General features: G+C 46.9%; 1 protein-coding gene across 2 annotated transcripts in view; it reads right to left on the bottom strand.

Annotated features, from left to right (window-relative positions):
- Positions 1–19020, bottom strand: part of rad18 (RAD18 E3 ubiquitin protein ligase) — a 42603-nt gene extending 23583 nt beyond the window's left edge. For both annotated transcript variants that reach the window (XM_047025336.1, XM_047025335.1), the window contains exons 1-9: positions 18907–19020; positions 18705–18783; positions 18466–18527; positions 18156–18226; positions 11045–11475; positions 10543–10642; positions 7657–7853; positions 5789–5859; positions 5555–5615 (exon numbers count right to left, since the gene is read on the bottom strand). In XM_047025336.1, the coding sequence (XP_046881292.1) occupies positions 5555–5615; positions 5789–5859; positions 7657–7853; positions 10543–10642; positions 11045–11475; positions 18156–18226; positions 18466–18527; positions 18705–18783; positions 18907–18957 (1123 nt within the window). In that variant the 5' untranslated portion in view covers positions 18958–19020. The remainder of the gene's footprint in view (positions 1–5554; positions 5616–5788; positions 5860–7656; positions 7854–10542; positions 10643–11044; positions 11476–18155; positions 18227–18465; positions 18528–18704; positions 18784–18906) is intronic.
- Positions 19021–19394: the final 374 nt, after the last annotated feature.

Here is a 19394-nt window from a genome sequence, read left to right on the forward strand (position 1 = left end):
CACCATCCCCACCGTATACAGTGTTGACAGAGCACTGCTTCCCCCTCCTGAGCCGCCGGATGGTGGTCCAGAACCTTTTTGAAGCCGTTCGGAAGTCATTCTCCAGACAGAGACAGACAGACAGAAATACAGACAGACAGAGAGACAGAGAGAGAGAGACACAGACAGACAGAGAGAGAGAGAGAGACACAGACAGAAAGACACACAGACAGAGAGAGAGAGAGAGACACACACACAGACAGACAGAGAAAGAGAGACACTCTGATCTGATCTCATGTAGGGAATCGGGAATGACACAGTCCCCATCGACCAGATGTCCTTAATGGCGAACCTTCTTCAGTTGATGGTGGGCAAACAGTCGTCATGGGAACGTTAAACGGGTGCGTGCGCGGCGGCAGGCGGGCGGGCGAGAGAGAGAGAGGGCAATAGGTTAATTGCGGGCAATAATCCCAAAAATGATGGATTTAACCTCCACCAGAGAAACAATCAGCATGTGGAGATCTTCTGAAGAGCTTTGAATGAAAGAAATGTGAGGATACATAACCTCATTTTGGAAGTAGCATTGATGCCTTTGTGGAGTGCCGTTTGAAGTACAAACATGTGCTGCAGAGTGACATGACAGCAGTTGCAATGACAAGCTCTGAGGGAACATTGAGTGCAAAAAACATCTGAGAAATAAACAATGTTCAAAAGCCAGCCAGGATCAGACCCCCCCTCCCAGTAGGGCTGGCCACTGAAGAGGACTGGGCCGCATGGAACACATGTCGGACGAATAGAGACCACATGATCAAGAAGATGCTGTCCAGGTGTCTGCGCTGCTGTGGCCGAAGTCAAACCCACCATCTGATGCAGAGAGAGCGGACAAGTGCAGGGGTGCGGACTATGTAAAATGGTACGGTAAAATGACACCTCTGAAAGTTCACAGAAAGAGCGCCCCCCCCCCCTCCCTCCCCCCCTCCCCCCATCCCCTCCCTCCCTCCTATTGGCCCATTCACCAATTTCCCTCACCAGAAGAGTGAGTCATTCTCCACCTCCTTTGATTAATAAACGGTTATCGCCGAGCTGAGGCTATTTATAGCATCCCACCCACCGGGAGTCAAATCAATATTTCAATATCCCCCTTTTCTCAAAGTTAGCTCCGTCTGGCTATTTCCAGTCCGCTTTCATCTCCCTCCTCTGAATCAGCTCCACCTGGCAAACTGCCCCTCCATCTCCCTCCTCTGAATCAGCTCCACCTGGCAAACTGCCCCTCCATCTCCCTCCTCTGAATCAGCTCCACCTGGCAAACTGCCCCTCCATCTCCCTCCTCTGAATCAGCTCCACCTGGCCAACTGCCCCTCCATCTCCCTCCTCTGAATCAGCTTGTAGTGAGGTCAGCAAGACCACACGGAGCCAACATCTTGCCACACCTGAAGAGTGATTCAATCACAAACCTAATCAGCCTTTGTGACACCCTCAGTATGCTGATTACCCACCAAATGCCGATGCAAAGGAACCATAGAAATGGGGGGGGGACCTCCCTAATCTCAGCCCTCCTGCTAGCTTGCAAGCTTCAAAGGGCCTGCTTGAGACAACACGTCTCCAGAAACCATTTGCATCCGTTTTGGCGGCAGTTGAACAAAGAACATACCTTAATCAGAACTTTTGAGGAAAGTTCTTCAGACTTCACCTTTACCACGAGAGTACAAGGTGGAGAATTATGAGAGGGATATTTGTGTCATGTTTGTTACTTTGTTTTAATGTTGTGTTCACTGAAATTTTGATTCTAGTAACTAATCCTTCTTCCTGAAAGATAACCATGTCATTATTGGTATCTACACAAAGCTGTCATAATAAAACAATCATTCAACTATATTTTGTAACTGTACCAAGATGTCCAGAACAATATTTGAATGATCTTTTGAACCAGCCAGAGACCAGACCACACCTTTGGTAGGTGTGAAGGAAGGAGGGGAGAGTTGACAACCCAGCTTCCCCCAATCAACGTCTGACCCAGACAGGTCCTCCCTCGAACTCTGAACTGTATAAATATCTGAGATGACCATTAATCTCGGACTCCAGCGAAACCAACCATGGCATGAACGCCATCGGGATTGGCGTTCCAAAGGACGTCCCCAAGCTTCTCCTGAGATTCAACTTTATAGTGATCGCGACACTATCTGGACGTTTCAACAGAAGAACCCAAAACGCAATTATCATTGCGACTTGACTGAGATCCCGCAGATTCAGCCACACGACCTTGCAGCGCAGCCGTGCTTTCACTTCCGATTCTTCAAATGGACCTTTGGCGCAAACCGCCCTCAACCTCATTGATCAACCCCTGATCAAACGTAACTATGGCTAACGCTCTTTCCTCCCAGACATGGCATTGGCGTGAGCTCTGTTTATGATTTGTAAGGATGTAATCACTGACTTACCATTTCTGTCTTTCTTTAAGTTAGTCCATTTCATTCTGTTCATTGAAACCAATAACTCATATCAAACCCATAATCTAACTTGTTCATAAGATCTGTTTACCTTACTTGAATAAATTCATTGTAAAGATATTTTGACGTGCGTGTTCACTGATGCTACGATTGGCTCTACACTTAGAACGAATTCATTCCTAAAGATGAGACTGATTATTACATGTTAAATATAGGATTCCCTAATGTCCTAAACCAATATTAGGGTGGTGCCCCGAACTTTATGATAAATTAAGTATTTCTATTTTAACACGACGAGACCCCGCTACAAGCTCCACCTGGCAAACTGCCCCTCCATCTCCCTCCTCTGAATCAGCTCCACCTGGCAAACTGCCCCTCCATCTCCCTCCTCTGAATCAGCTCCACCTGGCAAACTGCCCCTCCATCTCCCTCCTCTGAATCAGCTCCACCTGGCAAACTGCCCCTCCATCTCCCTCCTCTGAATCAGCTCCACCTGGCAAACTGCCCCTCCATCTCCCTCCTCTGAATCAGCTCCACCTGGCAAACTGCCCCTCCATCTCCCTCCTCTGAATCAGCTCCACCTGGCAAACTGCCCCTCCATCTCCCTCCTCTGAATCAGCTCCACCTGGCAAACTGCCCCTCCATCTCCCTCCTCTGAATCAGCTCCACCTGGCAAACTGCCCCTCCATCTCCCTCCTCTGAATCAGCTCCACCTGGCAAACTGCCCCTCCATCTCCCTCCTCTGAATCAGCTCCACCTGGCAAACTGCCCCTCCATCTCCCTCCTCTGAATCAGCTCCACCTGGCAAACTGCCCCTCCATCTCCCTCCTCTGAATCAGCTCCACCTGGCAAACTGCCCCTCCATCTCCCTCCTCTGAATCAGCTCCACCTGGCAAACTGCCCCTCCATCTCCCTCCTCTGAATCAGCTCCACCTGGCAAACTGCCCCTCCATCTCCTCGTCCTGATCTCAGCTCTGCCCTTAAGAGAAAGCAAACACTCAGTCTGGTTAGGATTGGAGATGATTCATGAGTTCATGAACAAGTGACCGATCTTCCTGGGCTCGGGTGGAAGCCCCGCCCCTTTCTGGGCGTGTCTTGGAGTCTCTGCCTGTTGCTTCATCACCTCAACAGGTAGCTTGAGTGGCAGACTATCCTCCACCCCCCCCCCCCCCCCCACTACACACACAGCACACCGCAACACACACCTCTTCCCCTGCAACATTCATAACCCCCCATCCACACCTCTCCACTACACACACACACACACAGCCCCCCCCCTATACACATACACACCTCTCCACTACACACACACACACACAGCCCCCCCCCTATACACATACACACCTCTCCACTACACACACACACACACAGCCCCCCCCCCTATACACATACACACCTCTCCACTACACACACACACACACAGCCCCCCCCCTATACACATACACACCTCTCCACTACACACACACACACACAGCCCCCCCCCTATACACATACACACCTCCCACCCCACTACACACACACACACACACAGCCCCCCCCCTATACACATACACACCTCTCCACTACACACACACACACACAGCCCCCCCCCCTATACACATACACACCTCTCCACTACACACACACACACACAGCCCCCCCCCTATACACATACACACCTCCCACCCCACTACACACACACAGCCCCCCCCCTATACACATACACACCTCTCCACTACACACACACACACACAGCCCCCCCCCTATACACATCCACACCTCTCCACTACACACACACACACACAGCCCCCCCCCTATACACATACACACCTCTCCACTACACACACACACACACAGCCCCCCCCCTATACACATACACACCTCTCCACTACACACACACACACAGCCCCCCCCCTATACACATACACACCTCTCCACTACACACACACACACACAGCCCCCCCCCTATACACATACACACCTCTCCACTACACACACATGGGCTACCTGCTTCCAACACTCTCCACTGTTGAGTTCAGATAAATTACAGAGAACCAGGTTTAATGGGGAGTTCATGGTCTTCCTGGCAATACTCTGCTTCAAGCTCCCCAAGATGATACCCCCTCGACTGACACCCTGTGAAACGAGGTGTTCCTGTAAGTATCGATCACCTGTCTCTAGATGTGACCCAACTGGCATGCATCACCTTCAGACAGCGAGTGGAAAACGGTGTTAAAGACCTCTGGCTTCACTCACACACAGAGCAGAGGAAGCACTTCTTGAGGACGATGAAGTCGGACTCTTTCATTATTCGTCTGTGTTCTGGTCTGAGTGCAGGACTTGCAGAATCAGAGAGAAAACGACTCCTAGGTGAGCATTTAGAAAGCGCGCACTGCTGCGACTGATGGAGGTATTGATTTAAGATGACAACTAACTGAAAGGTGGACAGGCTGTACAGGTTTTATCAATCTAAGAGAAAGCCAAACGCTGCTTTATCATGTCTGTGTTTACAGTACAGTACAAAGAGGTCTGTCACAAACCACTGATCAATTAACAATAATAAATATGACAAATAATTACTATATTACTTTTTTACTGTTTTGAATGTTCTGAATATAATAAAACATGTTTGATCTATACCCTGCTATATGAGCTCATGAGAACATGGGATGTCAGGTCCAATATCAAGGAGCGCTCTCTGAAGCTTAAACAAAAGCCATCTAGACCCGTGAATCTGCTTGCAGAGGCTATGCTGATTGTCATCTCCCTAATGTTTCTTGTGAGAGTAAAACCTCCCATATCGTGATCCTATTTAACTGCCCTTCATTCCTGTATTCTTAGTCCAGTCCTCTGAGATGCTCAGCTTGAGTGTATCAGACACCTGCACCTTACATATATGTAATAACGACTTTGATTTAGTCTTGAGCTTGTATTTGGTAATTGATTTAAATTGACATGGCACTTTCACAGCCAAACCAGATACTTCTTCAAGTTCTACATGTAATCAGGCCATCACCAATAGTCTGTGAACTTCCTGTCGCAGACAGTCACTCTAACCCCCCCCCCCCCCCCCCCCCCGTGTTGATCTCGCACAAAGGGAAGGAAAAAAAACAACTCCCGCTGTCAATCAATCGATGGAGAGAACTTACTGTAATTTGAATGCAGCTTGTCGATCTCTTCTTCCGATGGGTTCTTGCTGAACACCATGGCCTGTGAGACACATTGAACGGAAAGAAACAGAGCAATGAAATCATTTGCAAAGTTTGTAGTTATTGATAAAATATGCTGGTTTACTAAACAAGGACTTTATAATCGTTATAGCTCTGATTTGTTTCAGAGGCTACTGAGAGAATTGTCTCTCGACGACGATTGCTGTGACGTACGCGTTTGGTTTGGCGCTGTAGCTGGTTCCTAATCTTCTCAGCGGCCTCCACTTCTTTGGCGATGTCTTCAGCTGTTTACAGGAGATAGACGTCTATGACCCACGGGGCTCCACACTTGGTTTTGTTTATATCAACAGGGCTGTTCCCTGCGTTTGAGTTTGGACCCACAAGACTGCAGCCAGAGATGTGGACTCCTCAGAGATCCTTAAGAACTGAACAACAGGAAACTTGAGCAACTATTTCAAATCTAACGGCTCTACCGTTAGATGTCCACATTCTTCTGGTGTTTCAGACCGTTTTCTAATGTAATGATCTCAGCAGGCTGCTTTAGTTACATGTGTTGTTGACGGTCTTTTATCCCCCGACTCAAACGGTAACAACCAAGACATTAAGTGCCTACCTCGAACGGAGCACAGCGGTCCCTCGTCTTCAATCATACAGAACAGTTTGAAAAGGGCCGCTACTTAAGTGTGTGTGTGTGTATGTGTGTGTGTGTGTGTATAGAGAGAGAGAGATCTATCTTCAGCCAGTGTGGACAACCCTGCAGACATTCATCACTTTGGGAAGAACTTAAGCCAAAAGTAAGATTAGTGAGTCATTGGTTCTCTGCAGTAATGAATGGCTTTTAGAAATCCAAGCTGAGATTTTGGCTTGGCTGAACATGTGCGTGGTGTGTGTGTGCGCGCACGTGTGCCTGTGTGTGTGTGTGAGACGAGCAAGATTGGCTGGGGAATAGGTCAACGTGGGGAAACTGTAAATCAGAGTCACAGCCATCTGAGAGCCTGGTCCCAGTCACACACACCCAGCAGATTGCCTCCACACACCTGATCCTCAGCAGGGATGGGGAGAAGAAACGAGGCTGCACACCTCTCCTTGCTAAAGGTTTATTTATAATTCCTTTCTTAAACAGTTTCTTGCCAATCCAAATATTTTCCTGAATAAACAACACAATTTATTTAATATTTCTGGGTGGTCCGCTATCAAATTGCATATGGACATCCACATGCTACACCGAAAGTCCATGAACAACTTAATGCAATTATCTTAGTATGTGTAGTGCCAGATGTTTTTACTAGGGCATACATTATAAAAGGACATATCAATAACCAGAAATGACCTGTTTTTTCTAAGGTTTTCTCCTGAAATGTTGATTAATGTGCACTGTCCCTGTAAAAAATAAAATAAATCAACTCAAGGTGACGCAGCTTGTCCCATGTGTATGCTCAACGGCATGTCAGAAATTCTCAATGACTGAAAACGACAAATTGCCTGATTATATATGGAAACACTTCTGGTACCCTGTAAGCACACCTACACAGAGATAAACAATCAGATGCTGAGTGGTGCATCAGACTCCCCCTCAGGGAACACACACAAACACACACACACACAAACACACACACACACAAACACACACACCCTTTGAAGTGTACATTAGCAGGTATCATTTCAGAGCTTCTAGAGGAAGCAATGTTGTTGAAATACAACATTTTCAGACACTTGTCATTATGCCCAATCTCCTGCTTTCAAATTAATCTCTTTTCAGCTCAGTCTAAGCCACAGTGCCCTAGTATTCAAACTGTCAATGAAAGAATCTCAGTCTTACTCCTTTACTGGAAATCGATTACAGATGATTGTTTGAGAGAGTTCTGCTACCTGATACCATAAAGAACTCTTATCTACTAGCTCCTTAAAAGAAGTGAAATTGTCAAATCAACCTGATTTGAATCGGAGGGAGACGCACCGGGAATTGTAATGGTGGCTGATAAAGAAGTTCTTTATTGTATCTACTATCTACTAAAAAGAAGCGAAACCTTGTAAAGAAACAAAACAGAAAAACCTTCATGTCTCCGGTTCTTCTCCCTCACCTGATTTGGGTTGGAGGGAGTCGCACTGGGAGTTGTAGATGTGGACAAACTCCTGGAGTCTCTGCTCCAGGTGGGGTCGAGGACCAGTGGCAGACAGGTGACAGTCCTTCAGCCTCCTCTTCAGCTCCTGCGTGGACAGCAGGGTGTACACCAGCTTGGCCATGGGGCGTCTCCTGTCACCGTCACCCCCTACTGAACTGGCAGAGGGCACACGCAAGCCTTAATGCTCCTCATAACAGATCAGATTTTTGGGGCTCAATTCCAATGTGACAGGAGTCAGACTGAAGTCAGACCTGTATCCGATTTCAGACCACGTTGGAAATTGGCCCAAATCCATTTGAGGGGAAAATCTGATTGGGGCGACATTCAGCTGCTGTGTGACTGTAGCCAGGGCGGCACCATCACTTTAACCACAAGACGGCAAGTTTAGCGAAATCGCGCGAGAATCCATCTAGCCAAGCTACAATTTATTTGTTTGTGTCTGAAACAGAGTGGTTTGGACCAATCAGTGTCCTTTGAGGAGCTACTGGCAGCTACGGCTTGGTTGAAGCCCGTGATGGTTCATCTCATCACCTGCCAAGTGTTTTTTGAAAACTTCCCGACTTCAGGTTACCATCCCACCACAGCCTTGAACAAATCAGCTGGTTTTGGGGCCATATTCACGGGATTGTGCAGTACATGACATTGAGCCAGTAGAGGATATGGTGTGAGAGACTGTAATAAATCATAACTGAATACAGTTATTACCTGGAGTAAAACGTGTTGGTTTTGCTTTAAGCAATTCTGAACTGCTGTGAAAATGTTCATGTGAATGCAAATGTTTTACACAGTATGTATGTATAGGCAAACAACATCTGCCTAAGGTCATATTGTTTAAGAAAGGGGGGATTCAGATGGCTGAGCGGTTAGGGTATCGGGCTAGTAATCAGAAGGTCGCTGGTTCGATTCCTGGCTGTGCCAAATGACGTTGTGTCCTTGGGCAAGGCACTTCACCCTACTTGCCTCGGGGGGACTGTCACTGTACTTACTGTAAGTTGCTCTGGATAAGAGCGTCTGCTAAATGACTAAATGTAAATTTACATAAATGCAAAACCAACTTTGGGGTAATGGTCCAACAAAGATAATCTTCGCTGTACATCATTATAATTACAGATACACAAGCAGCTCTCAGGACAAACGACTGACAACTAAACGTGCCAAAAGATATTGCATCCTCTTGTTGATAATGGCTCCATTCCATGTGTTCTGCCAAACCAAGCTGCAGGCCACTTATCGACTGTATTACTAGGAATACATCCTTAGTCATACGGCCCGACACAAGCTCACCATAGGAACAAATACCACTGCGAGGAAGACATGACATGAGTGACGAAGATCGTACACTCGTACACCAGAGGCTGTTGGAAATGGTTGTGTCCTCAGTTGCAACATTTTCCATGGGGATTTGTAAAGACAGACAGTAGCATACAAAATGGTTTAGTAACTCAGAAAGCATAAGATGTTAACGAGTATTAAAAGAGACGGCGTCCTTTTTAAAATTGATCTTCAATTTTGTTGGGAAATATACATTTTTACAGCTTGTGGTATGTGCTACTGAAACACACAGCTGATTCAAGCACAATTGCAATTGACTCTAATCACCGTGCAGGCTTCCATCACATGCAGACAGATCCTCGTATCTTCAAACTGCTGAAGGATGACTGAAAGATACTGAATTAAGCCCAGGCAAATTGATGATATCACTTGGGTGTACATATTTAATATTTTATGATCCGATTGTAACCAGGCAGAGTTTATGCCTGGATACGGCACTGTGTGCATTATGCAAATGTGTTATGTGGAAATATCTACACAATTCCACACTCCAGTCCTGTTCATTACTATGCAGACAGACAGATGAAGCTAGGCGCTTCAGCGACCGCGAAGAACCTTAAGCTCTACTCCATTATTGGCGATCACCTGTGAGGCAAATAAATCTGCTGCTTCTTAAAACTTGGATGCTGAGACGGTGTCAGTTTACCTGTTCTTATCCTATCCCTCTCCATCTAAGCCCAATTTAGACTTTGATTTAAAAAGATCTTGCTAAACATCTGTGGAGATTCAGAGAGATTTAGAACACAGACCGTTCTGGAAGGTGTGTGTCTCGTCACCGTGTGTGATGCTGAGGACAGGGAGGAGCTAATGCTAATGCTAATGCTACTGGGAACTATCTGGTTATCAGTGCCTGTGAGAGCTGAAACAGGCCACATCCATCACTCACGACATCAAGGTTTCCCGCAGAGCAAGCGCTCCGTCGCTGTCTCATCTGACAGAGCCTTCCTTAGCTCCAAAGAACATCCATCATTCTGTGAATCCATGCATCAAATATCGTATGGGGAGGGGGGGTGGAAACGTTTTTGCTCAGCTGTAAATTCCAAAGAGGAGACGCTAATTTGATTAGTGGAAAATATACGTCCCAAAGTTAGAAATCTTGGATACATTGTGTGCAAAGCATTCAACGTGCAAGTAACATTCTCAGTCTTGGACCAGCTTCATGTTAAGTGGATTTGCGTAAATTCACTTATTGGGACTGTTGCATACTAAACATTGCATGTTTGATGGATTGCACACCAGTCATAAGTTTGAACACCTACTCTTTCCTGAGTTTTACAATATTTTTACTGAGTTTTAAGTTTCTACATGATTTTATGTGTTATTTTGTTGTTTTGACAACTCACATCGTGCAATGTGGAGGGAAAAAAATATTTTATATGTCAACATAACTCTCGGATGGGCAGCCGGATTGGCCATGCTCAAGGCACGGTGGAGGTACAAATAGTTTTTGAAGTGGAAAACAAATTGAAAGGGCCCCTGCCTTGTACCAGGGCAAGGAAACCCTGTAGTTACCTTCTCAAGCTCTCCTTCTTCAGGCCTCGGGTCAGACAGGTGTCCAGGTGCTTGTTGATGAAATGTTGGGAGATTCCCACGGAACACACAGGACACTCCACTGCACAACAGACACAAGAGAAGACACCCGCTTAGAAATAGGAACCATTTTCACATCAGCCTGTGTAGTGTGGTGTAGGTCAGTTAGAGAGAAAGAACATCTGTTAAGGTGAAAGTTTGTCTGGATATGGCATTGGAAAAGCATTACGTGGAAACAACTACTTGCTCAGTGGTTAAGACACTGCAGATCAAGAGGTCACAGGTTCAAATCCCCCCATACTGGACCACACACCTTCTAAATGACAACATTATTCAATATATGTATGGTAGGGGTGGGAATCTTTTGGTAATGAATTTTGTGAATTGATATGAATCTCTAGAAGCCTGAATCGCGATTCAAATGCAAATCTATTTTTCCCCCCACCCCTAATGTATGGTACACACAAGCCCTCCTAAAGCTCACCTTTGACGACCTGTGATGTTGAGGGGGAGTCGACAGTGGTCTCCTCTGACACAGAGACATCAGTCCTCTCCTCTTTGACGGACACCAGCATCGGAACAGGTATCTCCTCCTGAATGCTTTCCTCCTTTACAGACAGGAGCTGACTGCTGTCGTCTGAGTCTTTCTGGATGTGTTTGTGTCCAGAGGCTGATGGTCTCGTGCCCCGTCCTTCTGGATGGCGTTGCTGAGTCTCTGTAAGGGGAGAGGTTGTGGTGGTGGAGGCAGAGGGCTTCTTCTGCAGAAAGTGACGCATGATGGATTCACCCTTCCTGGGAACCTTATCTCTGGGGCCTGGCTGTCTTGGGCTCTTGCAGCTGAACGCTGGGGCTGGAGCCTTGGGGGCCAGGTCACGTGGTCTCACCGAGTCGAAGTTACAGTCTGACAACTCCTGCCTGGGACGTGGATAGAGCGAGAGAGAGAATGATACGGAGAGCGAGACAGAGAGAGAGCGAGAGGGAGAGACACAGAGCGAAAGAGAGACAGAGTGAGAGCGAAAGACAGAGCAAAAGAGAGAGAGACAGATTGAGAGCGAGAGACAGAGAGAGAGAAACAGCAACAGTCGAGTCAACGCCACCTTCAAAATGTACACAGACACAATTTCCGCACACCGTGTCCAGACGAGCACGCCCTCCCAGACAGGACAGGGGCTGACTGAGTAAATACACTCTGGACAATGTTGAAATCATGTCGACCAATAATGCATGGTTACTATTGATTCAACAGTTAACCGCATTGACAGATCATTCCAAATCAACCAAATTATGTAACGTCAACAGTTGTTTTCCAAATCAAAAGTGAACCCGAAAATGTGAATCGAGCTGGTGGTGAAGATGTGAAGCGAAGCAGGACCACGACAGTGACGGACACTGTGATGAGCACTGAACCTTGAACCACAGAGAGAAGGGAGGTTCATCTGTCACCGACAGCAACCAGAGCCCTTTGACGTAACTGTCCAATCATCTCCCTTTTTCCCTGCTGAGCATGAGTGGGAAGGCCAGTTGGCCACAATCTTGGAAATGTGGAAAGCAAACAAATAGAGCTGGTCGCTGTAGACCCATTACTGGGCCATAAACTCGAATCAATGAGGTGTGCATTGCTCTGCTTTCCATATTGAAACGCTTTTATTTGTCTTTAGTCTGGGCATTAGAGCAGGTCCACACAGGCTGGTATGCAGGACTGCTGCCAGCCTTGCATATTCACCAGGGCTTGGAAGTATTTTCCCCCATCTGCCTCCTGCCCCCCCACCTCTAAAGTAATACTTAAGTAATAGGACACAGGTAAACCTATTCAGATTCATTATGCATGAACCTAAGACAGAATGACACAACCTTAGATCCTACACAGAGCAGGACACAACCTTAGATCCTACACAGAGCACGACACAACCTTAGATCCTACACAGAGCAGGACACAACCTTAGATCCTACACAGAGCAGGACACAACCTTAGATCCTACACAGAGCAGGACACAACCTTAGATCCTACACAGAGTACGACACAACCTTAGATCCTACACAGAGCACGACACAACCTTAGATCCTACACAACCTTAGAGCCTACACAACCTTAGATCCTACACAGAGCACGACACAACCTTAGATCCTACACAACCTTAGAGCCTACACAACCTTAGAGCCTACACAACCTTAGATCCTACACAGAGCAGGACACAACCTTAGATCCTACACAACCTTAGAGCCTACACAACCTTAGAGCCTACACAACCTTAGATCCTACACAGAGCACGACACAAGCTGGGCATCAGGAGACTGTTTAACAGACAAACAAATTCAGAGTTTACAAAGTGAGGGGAAAGCAGTGACCTTTAGCAGGAAAACAGAGGGCCTTGGACATAGTCTGAATGCTCTCCTGGCCTGTGGTTTCCTCTCCCGTGTGAAAGACAGAGATGAAAAGCATGAAACTGCACGAGTAGCCGGTGTGAATCGGTGAAACTCACTCCTCAAGTATATAACAGGCAACCCGCGTCATTAAATAGCTAGCTTTTCTTTGGCCTAGTTGGTAGTGGTCACCCTTGGCAAGTCGGAGGTTGTGCGTTCCAGCCCAGTGAGTGGCGAACAAGCCTTGTTGTGACGGAGCGTGGCTACCGCTGTTAAATACCCGTCACACACGGACACCGAATTACATTCACAAATGTAAACCCTGCCTATGGAGCTCAGGTGTTACCTGAGACAGTATAAATGGTCAACCCTGTGGCAAAGCTGATTATGCAACAGTTAGATAACAGGGACAGGAGATAGAGTTATCAGTTAGATAACAGGAGAAGGCCATGTTGACTTTTTGTACAAGTGTACGCAAGTCATTCTTCAAGTCAGTATAACCTCAATAACTGCACTTATCCAAAGGGTTTCGTATCCCCATGTCCTTAATACTCGTATATCAAAACATACTGATAAATCTTCATCAAACTAAATAGATGACATCAATAAGACAGAAATGCTTATAATCACACATTTTGAGAAATGCATCAAGCTACCTGGAACTGAAGCAAAGTTCTCTACAATACCTGACGTACTGTGTGTGAAGTTCACCAAAACGCCAATACTGTGAAAACGGCAAGATCACTGCAACACGACAGAGAGACAGGTAAAGGTGACAACAGAGACAAGAAGCCCGCCTCAGCTGCCTCCCTCACCGCCTCAGCTGCCTCTCTCACCGCCCGGCTGCCTCCCTCACCGCCCGGCTGCCTCCCTCACCGCCCGGCTGCCTCCCTCACCGCCCGGCTGCCTCCCTCACCGCCCGGCTGCCTCCCTCACCGCCTCGGCTGCCTCACTCAGAGCCCGGCTGCCTCCCTCACCGTCCAGCTGCCTCCCTCACCGTCCAGCTGCCTCCCTCACCGCCTCAGCTGGCTCCCTCACTGCCTCAGCTGCCTCCCTCACCGTCCAGCTGCCTCCCTCACCGCCCGGCTGCCTCCCTCACCGCCCGGCTGCCTCCCTCACCGCCTCGGCTGCCTCCCTCACCGTCCGGCTGCCTCCCTCACCGCCTCAGCTGCCTCCCTCACCGCCCAGCTGCCTCCCTCACCGCCTCAGCTGCCTCCCTCACCGCCCGGCTGCCTCCCTCACCGCCCGGCTGCCTCCCTCACCGTCCGGCTGCCTCCCTCACCGCCTCAGCTGCCTCCCTCACCGCCCGGCTGCCTCCCTCACCGCCTCAGCTGCCTCCCTCACCGCCTCAGCTGCCTCCCTCACCGCCTCAGCTGCCTCCCTCACCGCCCGGCTGCCTCCCTCACCGCCTCAGCTGCCTCCCTCACCGCCCGGCTGCCTCCCTCACCGCCCGGCTGCCTCCCTCACCGTCCGGCTGCCTCCCTCACCGCCTCAGCTGCCTCCCTCACCGCCCGGCTGCCTCCCTCACCGCCTCAGCTGCCTCCCTCACCACCTCAGCTGCCTCCCTCACCGCCCGGCTGCCTCCCTCACCATCCGGCTACCTCCCTCACCGTCCGGCTGCCTCTCCACTCTGCCACTTTGTCAGGATTCTAACTTTGCAAATGTTGACTGGGACATGCAGACTGATAATATACTGCATATGGCCAATCTCTCCCTCTGCCAGATCAACTGAGTAACAATCCTCCAGACGGCAGGAGATAAAAACGAGTTAGCAGGTAACGTTAACGAGACGAAGCGCTGTCATAACCATGCCTTTGAGAGACAGACCATTCTCTGCACTGTCAAACCATGCCTTTAAGAGACAGGCCATTCTCTGCTTTCCCAAAGATCACGTGATATATATCACAGTCTTTTGGTATGACCGATTTAGCATAACTTCAAATACAAATATTTAACTTCTTGGAACAATCAATTCAGTTCCAGTGCAGAGGTGAAATCTGCCAAAAGAATGAGTGGCACTAATTACAATTCTCGCTGCTTCCCCTTGCATGAATAATGGCTCAGAAACTGGTACAGATTGTGTGAGCTTTTATACATTAGCAATTTGAAAAGCACACCAATGATAAATGGGTTCCTACCAACCACTCTCACAGGATCAAATGGAATGCGAGACATCCAGCGACATTAGGCTTACACACATGCACAAGAATCCTCAGGATGGCAGGCGAAGGAGAAGCCAGCAAGGTCATCCCAGATTTATCACCCGTCCCTTCCAGGTGGTGTGCAGTGGCAGGGGCGGAGCACAGGTGGAGCTGGTGAGGATGATCTAACCCTACATGACAGGGAGATGGGATTGCCTCACTGATTTACTATTCACAGTAAGGCCTGGGCCATTTCTAAATAATAGGCGAGCGATGGTTTGGAGTTGAAGCCCAACTAAGATTTCCCTCAGGAGGGCCATCAGTAACGGTGCTGGGAGACCAGAGGGGCACTGCTAGTGGAGGACATTAGGGCTTGAATTAACAGCCTAGGATTGAGTTGTTAGAAAGGAATCATGTCGGAAGCAGAACAGTAGCTGGCTACCCTACAGCTATAGCAGCATTTGTAGCTGAAAGCTCATTAATCATCCAGCAGCAGACCTGAAGCAACCAGGAGGCTGGGTAGTGAGTCGATACAGTCTCCTTAAAGTGTTCCCTAATTGGATTCCAATTGTCCTGTTGCATATTGATTCCAACGTTCCCTTACCCACACACAGAGGAGGAAATGTTACATTGAATAATTAAGTTTGCCCCTTGTGATAAAAACATGGTCAGGGAATTTAGTGGGATTCGGGATCCCAGAACTATAAGAATTACTTAACTGAACGTTTGTTTGCTCCCCAAAAAGATCAACATATTAAGATGACCTAGGGAGAAGACGGGAACTTAGTTGTACCAAGGGCTGTAATGTGTCGTGTGTCTAGACGTGAGGGATGAATCTGTGCATGTGGAGATGCTCTCTCTCCCACGTGTCAGGGTGCCACCCCGGCAGGTGACACACCGGCAGGTGACACTCCGGTAGGTCACACCCCGGCAGGTGACACACCGGCAGGTGACACTCCGGTAGGTCACACCCCGGCAGGTGACACCCCGGCAGGTGACACTCCGGCAGGTGACACTACGGCAGGTGACACTCCGGCAGGTGACACTCCGGCAGGTGACACTACGGCAGGTGACACTCCGGCAGGTGACACTACGGCAGGTGACACTCCGGCAGGTCACACCCCGGCAGGTGACACACCGGCAGGGGACACACCGGCAGGGGACACTACGGCAGGTGACACTCCGGCAGGTGACACTCCGGCAGGTGACACTCCGGCAGGTGACACACCGGCAGGTGACACTACGGCAGGTCACACCCCGGCAGGTGACACTCCGGCAGGTGACACTCCGGTAGGTCACACTACGGCAGGTGACACTCCGGTAGGTCACACTACGGCAGGTGACACTCCGGCAGGTGACACTCCGGTAGGTGAGCTGGGGTGAAAAGCTGCTTGTTTTCCGTGCTCACCGCTAGACAAGAGGAAATGAAAGGACAACGCAGGAAGCCACCACATGAGCAGCAATCTCCTGTCACCTCTGATGGGCATCAGAAAGTCCTCTAAAACGAGACCTTTTTCAGAAAAACTTGATGACGCCACAGAGCAGATTCACGCAAGTTGGAACAACGGATAAGTCTTGAGGAAAATATAGCTGTAACAAAAATAAACATTTTAATGTGAACTCATAAAAGCCTGAACTTTTGACAAAGTAACTATGCCGTTTTTCAAACTGCTGCTAAGGGGAGTAATTTTTTTTTTATAGAGGGTACCTTGATGTCTCAAGATATGCTTCCCTGTCAATTTCAACTAGGGTCGTAAAGGGGCAGACAATTTTCAGCACATTTCCAAGAATTTATGACAATTTTAATGGGAATAATCTATGCTTCCATCACAGGATCAGTTCAATTAACTTTATTGATCACAAAGGACCAAATGTACAAACTTTCCCAGTTAATACAGAGTGCTCTTAGCATCCATCACATTACTAAAGAATGACTGAGGAGACATGGCTGCATTTGGCCCCAAACTGAAACATTGATTTGATTTCAGCAGGTTTTCCAATACTAGGGTGAATACAGTCAGTGTCCTATGTTAAGTTGATAAACAGGCAAAATGTCTACATATGGCATGCTGAACAATATGTGCAATGAACCAAATATACCCCATTCATTTGTGTATGTTCTCATTCCTTCCAGAAAAAATTCTGATGAAATTACCCACTATTTTGAAGTTAAATGATGTCACGCAGTTCAACATTAGAGACTATCCTAAATAATTAACAGACTATCCTTAATTAATTTGGCTTATGAACAAATCTCCATTTGATTGTTTAAGGAAATCTACAATAAAGGGTTGGATCAGTGCTAGGTGGCAGGTATCCAAACAGTGACGCTAAGAAGTTGGTTACCTGCGGGCCCTTTGTAATCTTGTCAATAACATCAGCATCCACTCAAATAAAAGGGGTTTATTCTAATCTTAGAGAGAAGGTTTTAGGTTCCTGAAATCCCCTGAGAATATGTTTATTATGATGATGTAAACCCAGGCAGCCTTAGCCTGGTTTAACCATGTTTACCTGCTACTGTACCAGTGTCTATAGGGGATATTGTGATAATAGTAGTAAAAAACATTGGCCATTTCATTTTAATTACTTTACTACAATATGAGTACGATAGAGTACTACTTTGAAAGCCAAAGATGTGATATTTATATCAAGTAGCCAAAACTGATTTTGGTTGTGGAAAGCACTTCTGTGTTCTGTTTGAGCATTAGTCTAGCATTGTAATTCACACACTCACAAATTTAAATAATAACTTTTTTTTTTACTGAATCAGACAGAGTTTCTAAAGTTTCCACAGAATCATTCATCTTCACTTACACACAGATTCCTAAACCTCTTTGATCTACTCAATTATACACTCTTTCTTTGGTTCTATTCTCCATCTCATTCTCTTTGATCTGTAAGAGCAGGTGGTCTGTTATGCTTTTAGTCTCTCCAATCATCAGAGAACTAGACTGAACAGTGGTTCTCCTTCCTGCCCTATGTTAAATACAGTCTGCTGGGAGTCTAGAAACAAACACTTCAAACAGCTGGAGGCAGCCCGATTTGATTGTTGTTAATTGCCAAGTTATTGAAATATACTTATAAGAAGCTTACCTTGCTTTGTGGAAGTTTGTGACCAGGTCCTCTAGTATCCTGTTGTTCCTTAGGTCTTGTTCTGTTGTTGGCTGAAATTGTAAGGAAAGACACTTGGGTCAAGTGTTGTCACATATGGAAATGAATAACTCATGCAGACATGCCTTACTTCTTAACTGTCTTACAATATCCTTCAAACAATGTATTCTACAGTGTACACTGTACACATGTACATTCATAAACAAACACTCTGGGTCCTGATCCAAGATTAACCCAGAGGCAAACAAGTTGGATTTGGTTGGCATTTTGGATTGATTTAGCATTTACTTACTGAATTACACACCGGGCATTGCAACTTGTAGGAGAGAAATTTCCTTATACACAAAGAGCAAACTGAAATAAAAAATAAAAAGTTAAACAATGACCTTACATTCATGAGATTCCAGGATGGCTGAAGCAGGACATCACTAGCTAGCTAACTAGGCAGCGGTTTCCAGCCAACAAACTTGCCTGACATGCATTTTGCATAATGCATTTTGAAGTGTTATGCATTATCCATTCTCGACTTACAGTTGTGGGAGCATTTGGTCATCATAGCAATGTTGAGGAACTCGAAACAAATTGGACATCGAAGCAGTGCATCCATATTCTGTAATACACAATGTACAAAGTCTTAACTGCACTAGCTAGCTAGCAACTAGCAACATTCAAAACACTTTCTAGTCAGCTAGTTAACGTCAGCTGCACTTGCATCTGGAATGAGAGGGCTTACTTTGAGACCTGGGAGGTTTGGTGGTAAATCTGTTTTATTAGCATAAGCCATTGTAGTTTGCTTTTGCTAAACAACGGAGAAGTAAGTGGTACAGTTCTTGCAACACAATTGACCACGGGAAAAAAACGGATATGACGTCCCAAATGAACGTCTTGAAATCGATTATCATTGGTTTAGACGTTTCCCTGGCTTTCTCATTCCCCGCGCAAAACCTAATTTGTTTTCTGAAATGTGTGAGCCGGTTAGCAGGTATAAAGGGACCGTCAGCTTTCCTTTAACTTGTTAGCTAGGCTAAAGGCTAGAACCTTTCCAATCTTTTTTTCGAAAATATTACTGAAACTTTTGGATTGGAGAAGAGGGGAGAGAGAACAGAGAAGCTTAAAACAGAGTAAAGCAGATTAGAGCAGAGTACAGTAGACTATAGCAGTCTTCATCAAGTGTGCCTTGCTCCATTGTAGCTTTGCAGACTAGCTTACGTTTGTTGTGCA

This window comes from Hypomesus transpacificus, chromosome 9 (genome assembly GCF_021917145.1).
Source record: "Hypomesus transpacificus isolate Combined female chromosome 9, fHypTra1, whole genome shotgun sequence".
In the NCBI taxonomy this organism is placed as follows: domain Eukaryota; kingdom Metazoa; phylum Chordata; class Actinopteri; order Osmeriformes; family Osmeridae; genus Hypomesus; species Hypomesus transpacificus.